Source organism: Phalacrocorax aristotelis, chromosome 1, assembly GCF_949628215.1.
Source record: "Phalacrocorax aristotelis chromosome 1, bGulAri2.1, whole genome shotgun sequence".
Classification (NCBI taxonomy): domain Eukaryota; kingdom Metazoa; phylum Chordata; class Aves; order Suliformes; family Phalacrocoracidae; genus Phalacrocorax; species Phalacrocorax aristotelis.
The window spans coordinates 31331806-31344761 of NC_134276.1; the positions used below are offsets into that span (position 1 = coordinate 31331806).

Genomic DNA, 12956 nt, shown 5'->3' on the forward strand with positions numbered 1-12956 from the left:
AGTATGATGGTAGAGTCAGCCCTCTCAAGACTTGCTCACAACTCAAGGTGATTTTTAAAAAGAATCCCCCCCTCCCCTGCATTAGAATGTCTTGCACCCTGAAGGAAGCCCCATGCTGTTCAGAAAATAGGGGCCTTTGTGGCAGCCTCTGACAGACTCAGGACAGCATTCTGCTGAGGGACCCGAGTGCAGCCCTTAGCAATGATGCTAGAGGTTAGAAGAAACAAAAGCAACATATGCAACCCCATGATGAGAACAAGTGTGGTCACATAAGATGCAGGGAACTGAAGTGCACTGTGCATGGTACATGTAGCACATCTGGGGTCTGTGGCATGTAGGGGTCTGGTGGAGAGCAGACACAAAGCCACGAAGTCCTGAAGCAGAAAATGCTTTCACTAAACGAGGGTCGGTCATCAACTGGACCAATAAGCAGGGGTCTCTCCCTGAAGCACATCACAGACAGGGAAGACTGCCATCACCTCTCTACATGTTTGTATCACCAGTAGTAAATTCACAGAAATAACATGACTGTTGGTAACATCTAGATTGTGCCCAGTAACATCTGGGCACAATTTGACTTGAATCGTGGTGTCAATAATTTAGTGTCTGGGATGCCAACGAATAAATTGTTTTCCACTGCCTCGTAAAATGCTGTAAAAAATGCCATAGCAGGGACTGCAATAGAAGTTTTTAGATGCAACATGTATCCGGAAAAGGGGGAGAAGAAGAAAGGAATCTGGAATATCATGGCTACATTCAACAGCAGGGGACAAGGCAACCCTATGACTTAAGTTTTCACTGATATTTGAAATGAGGTGGGGGCATGTACATGTACACCAATGAGTAACCTGGTGCAACAGGAGCAGATCAATAGATCAAAGCACTTAGTGCCAAGCTGCTTTCGATGCCGCTCTTTAAGCTTAAGGGTATTATGCTTGGCTAGATTTAGTCCCATGACCTGGTGTGAATACTTCCATGAAGTCCATGACAGAAAGCTGCTCAGAGAATCAATCATTGGTTTTACCATGTCTCTGTTAGGGGTTGGTGTGCATCTGGTACATCTGCAATAGAGCTTCTGCCTTTGTTTTCTGTGAGAGCAATAGAGTTAGTACACCCCAAAATTATTCTGCTAGCTGAATCAATGCAAGGTAAGTGAGGTTGGTCTAGGAAACTGTTTCAAAACTTCACTACTGTACTGAGACAGTTATGTAGTCACAGCTGTATGCTTCTCGTGTAATGGTAGAACGAAGATCTCTGTGCATATGCAGTAACATTCAGAAGACATAAAAGTATGTATGCAATGGAGCTTATTTACATAAATAGAGATTGAGAAAGTAATATAAATTACCTAAGTGAACACAGCTTTAAAATACATACATACGCGTGACTTTGGAAAATGGGCTGACTATCTTCAGTATACAGAAATTGTCCCTTATTGGGAAAGAGTAATTTCACTAAAGAAAACACTCTTTATATCTGTGCATCCATAGCTGTGTGATAACTAAAGGCAGGATATATTAACAGTAGGAAACACAGCTAGAACTTCTGCTGTCCAATGACGTTCTCTAAACACTGAAACAATAGTTTTAATTATTTAAGTCCTCTTTGGTTACAGACAAAAACAAAATGCAATTTATCATGAATTTATGAGCAGATTCAGACTATGTAGGAAGCAGCTTCCATATAAAAACAGGCTACTTAGTTTATAATTTATTTGTTTTCTTGGGTCTCCTAATAGCCTAAGTAACTCGGAAATAGATACCCAATTCATAGCAGCAGGAACCTTAAGTTTCATAGTGTATAATGAAGACTTTGACAAGTCTGTAACTGTGCCTCTAAATCAAACATCAACTCAATGGTAGGCCTCTACCAGGCAACCACACAGATAAAGCTCCTCCAAAAAGCATTAAGAGCATCAGGTCAAGTATATAATTAAGTTTAAAAAAAGGCAAACAAGCTATCTATTATCCTAATTGTGTAGTTGTGGCATAGGCCTGTTTGGTTGAGTGTACCAACATCACTGGAAAACTCACTACAGGCAGTGAATATAGACAGTTTAGAGAGGATGAATAAAGATGTGCTTTCTATCAGTTTTACAACTACAGTTCCAAAAGCAGAGGAAGGGAAAAGTAAATCAACTTAGGAATTGCTTTTCATTTATGTGATGTATGAAAAATATATGTATGAATATTTATGAAAAATAAATATGCTTTATTCTGTAGTTATTCCCAACTTCTAACAGAGGACAGTACTCTCTATCACTGCCAAACAGGAACTGAAACAAACAGAGGCGTAACAGAACTAAATGAAAAGAGACAAAAGATGGTTATGCCGAAGTTGTTCTTCCAGGCTGATGGCTTTAGACATTTAGCTGGTTTCCAATTTCTCTCAAAATGCATCTGCAGTTGCTGACATTTAAAAATATACTATGCCTGAAGAAACCATTAAGTTACTTTGCTGGGAGTGCATTACATCTGCGATAACTCTTAGCTCAATAGTGTTAGACTTTCCTGTTTGCAAGACTACTATCAAATCTTCTGGGTTGTAACAGGAACTTCCACCATAAACCACAACGCCTGGTATGTTTTGTCAGCAGTAAATACTTCAGAAGCCTTATGAACTGTAGGTTCTCCCAGACTATGACACTTCTCAGATGAAAACAGCAGACATGAGCTCACTCCACCTGTACTCTGCACTGGAGAGATGTGAGGCACCTTCAGTTTCAGAAGTCAGAGAGCTGTGTTAGCACAACACCTGCTTGCACTAAGAAGCTCCAGTGAAAGGCTAACAAGCATGCCCCAGCAAGGCCCAGCCCTTCAGCCTGTCTGCTGCAAGGTGTTCTCAAAGGAAGGATACATTAATTTTACAAATATTATTCAAGTTGGCACAGGTTATGCAACTTTTTGAACATTAAGTACTTCAGCAACTGAAATTAAGTACTCAAGAAATATGGTGAAATTCAAAATTTCACTTACCTCAAAAATTCTTTCAGTTCTTTAAAAATGAATTATAATAGATATCAAGACTTTTTACTATAACCTAAAGATAAATGGACTTTCATGATTATTTTAAATTAATTTTTCTTCTGCCTGTTCGGGAACTCAACTATGAAGGATGCACGCATCAACTTGTTAACTTTCAACAGATGAAAGGTAAAACCACAGAGCATTAGCGTGCCTAACCAAACAGCCTTTTCCTTTGCTAGAGGACAATTTCTTATGCAGTTCAGATAATTTGTGTAACATCTGCTGGACACTGTGGGTTTTTTGGTTGCAATTTACGTGCTGTACTCTCTTCTCAGTGTATACCATGAGGTGCATGTGAGTCAGAGGTAGACTGGTCAGAACAACAGAACGTAATGAGAAAGACTTATATTATGGAGAGTGGTATTCATCTGCTCTAACTTCCAGGTCTGACCTACTAACCCCATGGCTCGTTCTATAGCTGAGGGTAGAAAGAGGCACCATCTAGAAGGCCACCCATCTCACTATAATACACCGGTCAAAAACAGCCAAGATGAATCATCTGTTTAATCTACTTTAAAGGATGTCCAGGTTATCTAGCTCACATTTAATTTTCAGGCATCTTAATTAGGAATCACGCAGCACAGAAAATCACAGCCCCATTTTAAGATAAGCTGTAAAAACATGTTTTATACAATAATTTCTCCCCAATGGGCAGCTGACATTTTTTCCATGGTATTTGCTACACTTTTTCTAACTGATCTGTTTTACTCCTCATCTGCAGGGAACTTCCCAGACAAGAACTATGTACGTATACAAAATTATATTGGTACCAAAAGAAAACATCCACTAACCCAGAATTCAGTACAGGTCCTACATACTGAACTATTTGGGTCATGGCTGTATTTTATGTTCAGAGGTCATCTGAGTACATTGGGATCCTGAACTCAACAAGGAACTCTGCTTGTTATTGCCGTGCAAGTAGTTAATATATAACTAAACAAGCACATATACAGCATGAGAAGTCTCCCATTACAGAGATACTACAGAACATCTCCCCTTATTTACTTGCTTGACCACAGTGACTCTGGAACTTGATGCATTAATTTACTGGATTAGCTATTTTGATTCTACTCCCATTATTTGCATGAAAAGAAATAAAATAAGGATCAAATGAAGGGACGTACCTGTGGGGCATATCCAGGAGGCACATAAATAGTAGGCACTGAACCATTTGGGGACATCATTGGAACCTGAGCAGGACCTAAATGAATTACAGAAGTATTCAGTACAGCACCAATTAATAATTTGAGAAAGTTCAAATAACACAGTCTCTGTGCAAAGTCTCTGTGAAATATATACAAGATAACATGGATAAACAAAAGCAATTAACTGTACAGATAAAATTACAGCAAAGGGCACTCTCAGAAACCTAAGAAACAGTTAGGAAAAAAACCCAGAAACTAAATTTTAAAAAATTCACCAGCAGATATTTCTCCCTTCTCTGTCAATAAGCTCACAAAAGATCTTATGTCAAAACTTCTTAACAGGTGACAAGTCAAAAGAAATGTCCCAAGATGAAAATACAATAGAAGTCTTTAAAACAGAAACAAAAAAGCCCACGTATTTGAAACAAATTATTGAAATCAGATAGTATTCTATTAAGAGCTATAAAGAAAATTACTTACAAAATTGCTGCAATGTTACTATGGTCTTATCACCTAAAGTGGTCTCAGTACCAGAGGAGTGTGAGGTGACAAACAGGACACTGACTTAAGGTCCCAAGGGAAAGCCAGTGTATTACAAACTAGCAAGTCTACTGCTACTAATGTGAAAAGCTGTCATACCATGATGATCCTTGTACGATGCAAACCAGAAAGAACAGAGTTTGTAGACACTTAGATAAATATGACACAACAGGATGTGTTAAGGTGGCATTTGTAGATGGAAGTACTGCCTGGAAAATGTGGTACCTTCAAAGAACACAGGGACGCTGTGATATACTTGGATTTTCAAAAAGCTTTTGACAATCTTTCTCAAAGACTCTTAAAGAAGTAATGCTGTCTTTTGTTAAAAAGAGAAAAGGGTTCCTCATGAATAACTAACCGGATTGAGAACAGGAAACAAGAAGTAAATGACCAGCTTTCAAAGTGGCCAGAGTGACCAAAGGAGCCCCAGAGGCACATACAGATGAATCGGTTCAACGTATCAAAAAAAAACTCTGGAAAAGGAAATGAACAGCAAGGTGACAAATCTTTGGTGTGCACCCAGAGATCTGCAAAGGATGTCACAGTACTCAGTGACCAGATGATAAAAAAGCAGAAGAAATAATGCTGATAAATACAGAGTAATGCACCTGGACAAAACCAACAGAAGTATTTATTCACAGTGATAAGCTGTAAGTTAGCTGCAAATAAGCGACTATGGAGTTACTACATACACTTCTAAGGAAATACCAGCCCAGTGTTGTTCAGTGGCATTTGCAGAAAGACAGAAAACATTAAAAATCGTTACTAACAGAACAGAGAACAAGCAGAAAACATTATTATGCTACGCTATAAATCCACACTGTACACACCTCGAGCGCTATGTGCAGTACTCGTCTCCACCTTTCAAAAAGAACACACAGAACTAGAAAAGGACAAAAAAAAGAGATGATGTTTACAGTGGCTTTCCACCTGTTTATGAGGAAAGATTAAAGAGACCAGGATTCTTCCACCTGAAGACAGTTAAAACGTAAAAGGGCTGGCAGCAGACAAATAGTAAAAGACCTATAAAAAAGTGTCCACAACCTGCCTAAAAATGGGAAGATAGATCATTCAGTTTCTCATGTGCAAAAGCCAGAGGTGTTAAATTAAATCACCAGGTAAAAGGTTTGAAACAGATAAAGGAATTTCTCATTAAATGCACAACTAAATTGTGTAACTCCTTGCTTTAAAAACATTGTGGAAACTAAAGATTAGGTTCAGAAGTAGTTATGCAAATTGAGAGAAGTAATCTGTTAAGAGCTGTAAAAAATACACATATTACTCTTGGTTCAGGATGCTAGAAACAAGAAAGTTATTTCTGTGTGCTTGCTCCTTCTTATGCTCTCCCTTTTAGTATTTAATACTGGCCTCTATGAGAGCACGCGCATTGGCACAGCCTTCAAGAGGGACTGCCTACAGATGTCCTTACATTCTTCTGCTTAAAATACACAAGGCAACAATCACTGAAGTTTAATTATTAAAGAAATACTGAAACACAATATAATCTGACCAGGTTTTGCAGCAAGTGCATAAGGTTGGGATTCAGACACTCCAGGTTGCATCCTCCAAATTCCCAGTTCAGTGTAGTGAAGCTACCAAAAGCACTGATCCACCTCTTAGTGAAGTTTCAATAATAGTTCTGACAGGGCGTTTACAGTTCCACATTAATGTTTTATAAACTCAGTTAAGATCTGTAAATGGAAAGTACTAAGTAAATGCAAAGTACAGTATATAAGATCAGCATACCTCATTCTGATTAACTACGAACTTGACAGAAAAATAACTATCTCCAAATGCCAAGAGCGGGGAAAAAGGAACAAAAAGCATTGTTTAAAAAAAAGCACGTAATCCAACTTGATTACACATACTATAGGGACTTCTTTAGAATAAGATACAGTAGTTTTGAAACATATTACCTAAAAAGGAGTCACAGCTTTGTTCTCAAAGCGTTAACCCACAACAAATGGGGGCAATGAGGGGAAGAGACTTTTTAAGAACAGGTTCTTAACTGAAAGATTAACTGAACTGTGAACTGCATAACAGCAAAGAATATAAGGGCTACAGTAAGCTATAAATAAAGAACTGAACCTTCTTCAGGTCTTTCTGCTCCACTGAAACTCAAAAAATGTTTCAGTGAAAGTTGGAGTATGAAGTGCTAAATAGAAATGAAAGTGAAGTGAAAAGCAGTGAAAGAGAAGCTGAAAAAGTGCTTTAGAGCATTAGTTTACAAGAGATTCAAAAAGGTCAACAGTAATGGAAGCATATTTAAAGTTGCCATTCAACCAAATAATGGTATAAATTCCTACATAAGAAGGTGGATTTTACACAGCTTGTATATTGTATTGCTTAATTGTAGTTTTTCGATAATGAATGCAAAACACTGACACTTTCATTAAACACCCAATTTTAAACTATGTAAGTTTCACATATTGAGAATTCAGACCATAGGTACTTGAACTTTTTACAGCAAACTCAATCTCCTCAGGAGATGAAGGAACTCTAACATGAACAGCCCATTTCTTTATGCACTGGCAGGTATCTCCTGGTTTGGCATTTTTGTTTTGTTTTGCTTTAAATGTCTAAAGAATATTGTTTAACAGCCTTTTTAAAGCTTACTTATTTAGTGCTTTAATCTCTCTATCAAACAAACAAAAAAAAGCAGTTCTCTCCAATCCAGTGCAAAGGTTGATCCACAAAGACATTTTCAGTATACCCATAATCTAGTAGTCACAAAAATAAAAACATAAAGGCAATGTAAATTACCGCAGTGTTAAAACAGAGTTGAATTAGTAGTTCAAAAACCTGCATCCTGCCTTTGGCACTTTAAAGATCCAGAATTAATGAAAATATATTTTTAATATTCAAGATGTAAGGGTGAGCTTTAATTTACTTCTGATTAGATTTCCAGGTGGCTGTGGAATGAAGTTAGATTACAGAGGAACATTCAAGAAAATGGAACGCATGGAAAAAAAGTTGGCAGACTTCAGATACTTTAATGAACACAGGGTCTTTACAGTGAAATTACTGGTTTCTTGTCAGAAAGCATATAACTATCTGGAAAAACAAAACAAAACAAAAAAGCAGCTTTCCTTTATCTAAAGATAAAATTCTAGTACACTATAAAACCAGATTTTTTTTTTCCCTTTTAAAAACAACTAATGTGAAAACCTTGACTCTACTTCAGTGAAATACACTGCAAGAGGAATTTTCATGCTTTTAGGTCTTGGCTAGACTGATGCATGACAAAGCCAGTGTGTTTTACCATGCAGTGAGACTGATAATAAAGTACTAGCAAACAGCAACATCAGGAATTTCTGTTAAGCAAACATCTAATTTTCTATATTGTACATAAATGGAATAGACTTTACCCAAATCACTGTATTATGAATGTTGATGACAGCTGTAAGAGGAGATCATGAATCTTCTATATACTTTCAGGTAAAGAAGTTCTCTTGCATAAGAGATGGAAAAGAAGTATTGTGGGAGACAAAACAATCACATAGCTGTGTTTTATAATTTATTCTTGGAAAATGACTCTTCAAACACAGTGAAGGTTTATTTAACTCAATTGAATCCAAGAAGCAGGTGTTTCACCACACTTTCGGTTTATTATTGCCCTGAAATTTGCTGTTTCACTACTAGGAAAAACTTGTGGAGTCTCTATGCAAGTATTTTGTCCTAAGTTTTAAAAAAATAAGATAACCAAGATGCCTATCAAAGTTCACATGAAACCTGGGAGTATGTGTCCTGAAACAGGAAATACATCAAAAAAAGACCCGACAACGGGAGGAATATCTCCCCCCTCCGCCCAGCAATAGCAGGTGAAGTTCTCCAACGTGTCTATTCGAGCAGACTGTAAAAACCTCATTACAACTACCATAAACGTGGCGCTGCGTAATCGCCAGGATCACGACCAACTGATCTAAACACAGTAACTCCTGACAATCTGAGGAACCGCCTGCCTGACGGGCATACGATTTCTTTTATAATTCGGATGTTCAGCACGGCTCTATCTCGAACCTCCCCCACAAGCGCCCGGCGGAGGTGAGCGCGGTACCCGCCCAGCGCTCAGCCGGCGTCGCCCATACTCTTCCGGGGCAGTATCCGCCCACAGCCCTGCTCTTATAAAACCTGGGCTCGTAATGGCCTCCCAGCCCGGAGCCTTCCTGCTCCCTCCAGGATTTCGGGGCCACCGCAGCCCCCCCCCCCCCCCCCCCCCCCCAGGCCCGGCGGGCCGCCACCCTCGGGAGCCCGCCCACCACAGAGAGAGGATTTAGCAGCGCTCGGATTCCCCATATTTTTTTTTCCATCCACCGCAGCCTTCCCCCATCCGCCAGCGCTGGGGCCGCCTGCAGCTCCGCGCTCTGCTTTTTGCCGTTTCCCCCGCGGCGGCCGGCTGGACAGCCGGGAGACCTTACCGCTCATTTCGGGCTGGGTAGCGGGCCGGGCCGGGGCCGGGGCCGGGGCCGGGCGGGCGGCTGCTCCCCGGCGCGCCGCGGCAGGCGGGGCGGCGGCGGCGGCGGCGGGCGGGGCGGCTCCCTCACGCCTTCCCGCCCTCACGCCTTCCCTCAGGTGCGCGGCTGCCCGCTCCGCTCCGCCCTGCCCGGGCCGCGGCTGGGACCCGCACCAGCAGCCGCGGCGGCTTTTCGAGGGCATCATCCCCACCGAGGAAGGCTTCCCTACCCACCTCATCCCCAGAGGACCGCTGCTCTAGTTTTTACTGTAGTCCACTAACTGTCATTGCCTGGTGTGATCCAAGTTCTTCAGTTGAAAGCTTTTACGTTAATTAGTGTAATTAAGTTATAAAGGATTACTTCAGCCCGATCCTTCCATAGGATTTACCTTTAGCTGAACTGCTAATCGGTTTACACCTAAGAAAGGAGGTGCGCAAATGGATCTGGTTGCAAACAAACACTTTCTGGCGTTGCGTTTAGAAAGCTGCAATGACTTTGATGCTAATCTGTGGATACTGCGGCTCATGAACACTGCTATACTTAGCTGTAGCCTAACGTGAACAGCGATGAATCACTGCTATCCCCAGGAGGAAACAGCATTCAGGATTTACTGCAGCACATTAGGTTAACTATGGCTCTAAAACCGAACACCCACACTTTGACATCACACAGGCAATGATATGCATCACTGACGCAAGCACTGACAGGATCAAACATAAAGGCCACAGCAGTTGAAACAATAGAGAGCACAGCTGACGCAGCAGCACACCCCTCTAACACTGACGGGCTGCAGTAAATCAATAGTCCCAGATGCCACAAATAGTTGCACCGCTCTGCCTTTTACAAAATGGCTAAGGCTTCAAAGTTTTATTTTGGGCTCCCAGCAGCTACAATTAATCACAAAAAAACCAGTAACAACCATCACCAATTGGTCTACATTTGTAAGCTGCGCCTGGAAAATACTTCAAAATTACTACCTTAGGTTAACTAAAAAATTGTCAAAAACAATCACCAGCTTTATGTTTACTAGGTGCTATGTAACCAAAGTGAGTAATAACAAAAATGGAAAGCAAACCCAGAACTTACTGTTGGGCCTGAGTTGGGGAAGAGGCACAAGAAGGAACTGTGAACACTGCAAGGACACGGGCCATCAGAAGACTTCAGCTCGCAATGCTGTCAATTTAACATATTCCTTATGCTCTGAATTCATCCTGACAAAACAATCCCCTCCCCCATCCGTCTACTTTTGCCGTCAAGGCTGGGGAATGCCAGCTGACGAAGCAGCAACAATTTAAATGTATTCATTGGCTAAAAAAAAAATAAATTTATCAGTAGACTGCAGGCTGACAAATGCAAGGAGAAAATGGAAGGTAAAACATTCACAAAGTTCTTTTCACAGGCAGGGGAAAAAAAGCATCAGTTTCATCCACAGAGACCTTGGAATAATGGATAAAAGAGCAGAAAGCTATGAAGCCTAACTACAGTATTTCTAATGATTACATCCTAACAAGATCCTGATCTTTCCCACCATACATAGATATTTTGAAAAAAAAAAAAGGATGTGAAATCCCTTCTCATAGGCAAAGCACAGAGATGACAGGTTTCTATAGCACCTTATCATTAGCACAGCTATCTGTTTTCTTTTATAATGGCCTCATGCATGTTCAAAGTGAGAAGGTGACAATGGTTTCAAATGATCAAATGTTCAATGTACTTTCATTTCACCTGTTTCTAAACAATGACCGCTATGCAATTTTGTGATTAAAAAAGGCTGCAAGCCCACACCTTTGAATGGTACAACTTCACAACATGAAGTTAAACCAGGGAGCTTGAAGCAGGATTATTTTAGTCTTTTGAGATACTCCAACAATAAAAAGTTTGAAGCAATTGTGTGGCACATTGATCAACTCTATCCTACTTTGTTAACCAAAAGTCCCAATGAATCAAAGATGCTAATGCGGAAATACAACACAGATTTTGTACTGTGCAACCTAGATTGTTAAACTGCTCTTTTTCATTTGTTGTTTTAGGTTTAGACTTAAGGTAATTATTTAGTAACTATGTGGAAGAGTTATGTAAAAAAAATTTTCTCTCTCCCTCATAGTCTTCCAATTTAAGTATCAGGTGAACCATAAATAATTGTATTTCAAAGGAAGTCAAATGTCATATACCATTCTTAACACAGAAGCTTTGATGAAAATGTTTTTATTCTTAGCAGGAAATATAATCTGCACTTGTTCTAATCCAACTGCATCGCATACTTGCTTAGCTTTTTCCTCAAGGAGAGCCTAATTTCCTAGTACCTATGCTAAGCAGCACTGATCTGTAACTTTTTCAGACTAATATTTAATATTTGTGCATACTGCTCAGTCATGTTTCATTTAATTCACAACATTCAGGATAAACTAAAATATAAACATCTAACAGTTGTTACCACTAGAATTTGTGGTTTTCTAATGACTTTTTTTTTTGTGGCCATATAGCATTGCAGACCGGAAAGTTAAGTAGTTAAGCACTACTACTGATAGTTGATTGTGGTTAAGAAGTGTACAGCACAAGTGAGTCTCAACATTTGGCAGTTCTTGGTGTGTAGACAGTGGCTTCTACAAAAGAGCATATTGATCTAGAGAAGAGAGATCTTGGAAGGAACAAGCATTGCCTTCAACACCCCCCCCACTGCCTGGTTGTGCCAAAAATGAAATTATATAGTATAATTACTTGTAAAGGCCTTTTCAGCATGATTACATTCAACTTATTACACTGATGAGGTTTTTTTTCTGTGCATACTCACTGACTACATTGATTTGAAACTAGAGTGAAAAATCATCTGGCATGTTGTCCTACCTCAGAACTGGTATTCAGAGACGCCCCTCCTCCTTTGCGCAAATTTCACGTTATTTCTTCCTTAAATTATTATACACACACGTGTGTGTGTGCATGTATCTAATAACAGATTATGATTTGAATATGATTTACTGGATATTACTTATAATATGATGTACTGATTAAGAAAATCAATAGAATACATACAAATGCTGAAACAATTTTACCAAATTGTCACTCCAATCTTCAAAAAGGGCAAGAAGGAGGACCCAGGAAACTATAGGCCAGTCAGTCTTATCTCCATCCATGGAAAGGTGATGGAGCAGTTCATCCTGGAGGTCATCTCCAGGCATGTAGAAGAAAAGAAAATTATCAGAAGTAGTCAACATGGATTCACCAAGGGAAGATCATGCTTGACCAACCTGATAGCCTTTTGTGATGGCCTGAGTCAAAAAAGGGAGAGCAGCAGATATTTATGCTGACTTCAGTAAGGCATTCAACACTGTCTCCCATAGCATCCTCACAGACAAGCGATGGAAGTGTGGGCTGGATTGATAACTGGCTGAATGGCAGAGCTCGGAGGGTCGTGATCAATGGGGCAGAGTCTGGCTGGAGGCCTGTAACTAGAGGAGTTCCCCAGGGATCTCTACTGGGTCCAGTCCTGTTCAATATATTCATCAATGACCTGGATGTAGGGACAGAGTGTAACCTCAGCAAGTTCACCAATGATACCAAGCTGGGAGGAGTGGCTGATACGCCGGAAGGGTGTGCTGCCATCCAGTCAGACCTGGATAGGCTGGAGAGCTGGGCCGAGGGGAACCTGATGAAATTCAAAAAAAAGCAAGTGTAGAGTCCTGCACCTGGGGAGGAACAACCCCCTGCACCAGTACAGGCTGGGGGCTGACCTGCTGGAAAGCAGCTCTGTTGAGAAGGACCTGGGAGTGCTGGTGGGCAGCAAGGTGACCCTG

At 40.4% G+C, this 12956-nt stretch overlaps 1 protein-coding gene across 8 annotated transcripts in view; it reads right to left on the reverse strand.

Annotated features, from left to right (window-relative positions):
* The window catches only part of FNDC3A (fibronectin type III domain containing 3A), a 129020-nt gene that overhangs the window by 54996 nt on the left and 61068 nt on the right, over positions 1 to 12956 (reverse strand). For 6 of the 8 annotated variants that reach the window (XM_075086488.1, XM_075086478.1, XM_075086460.1 and 3 more), the window contains one exon: positions 4151 to 4227. In XM_075086488.1, coding sequence (XP_074942589.1) covers positions 4151 to 4227 — 77 coding nt within the window. Of the gene's footprint in view, positions 1 to 4150; positions 4228 to 6221; positions 6303 to 9129; positions 9234 to 12956 lie in introns of those variants that run through there. The other 2 variants (XM_075086506.1, XM_075086496.1) reach the window with 2 other exon arrangements.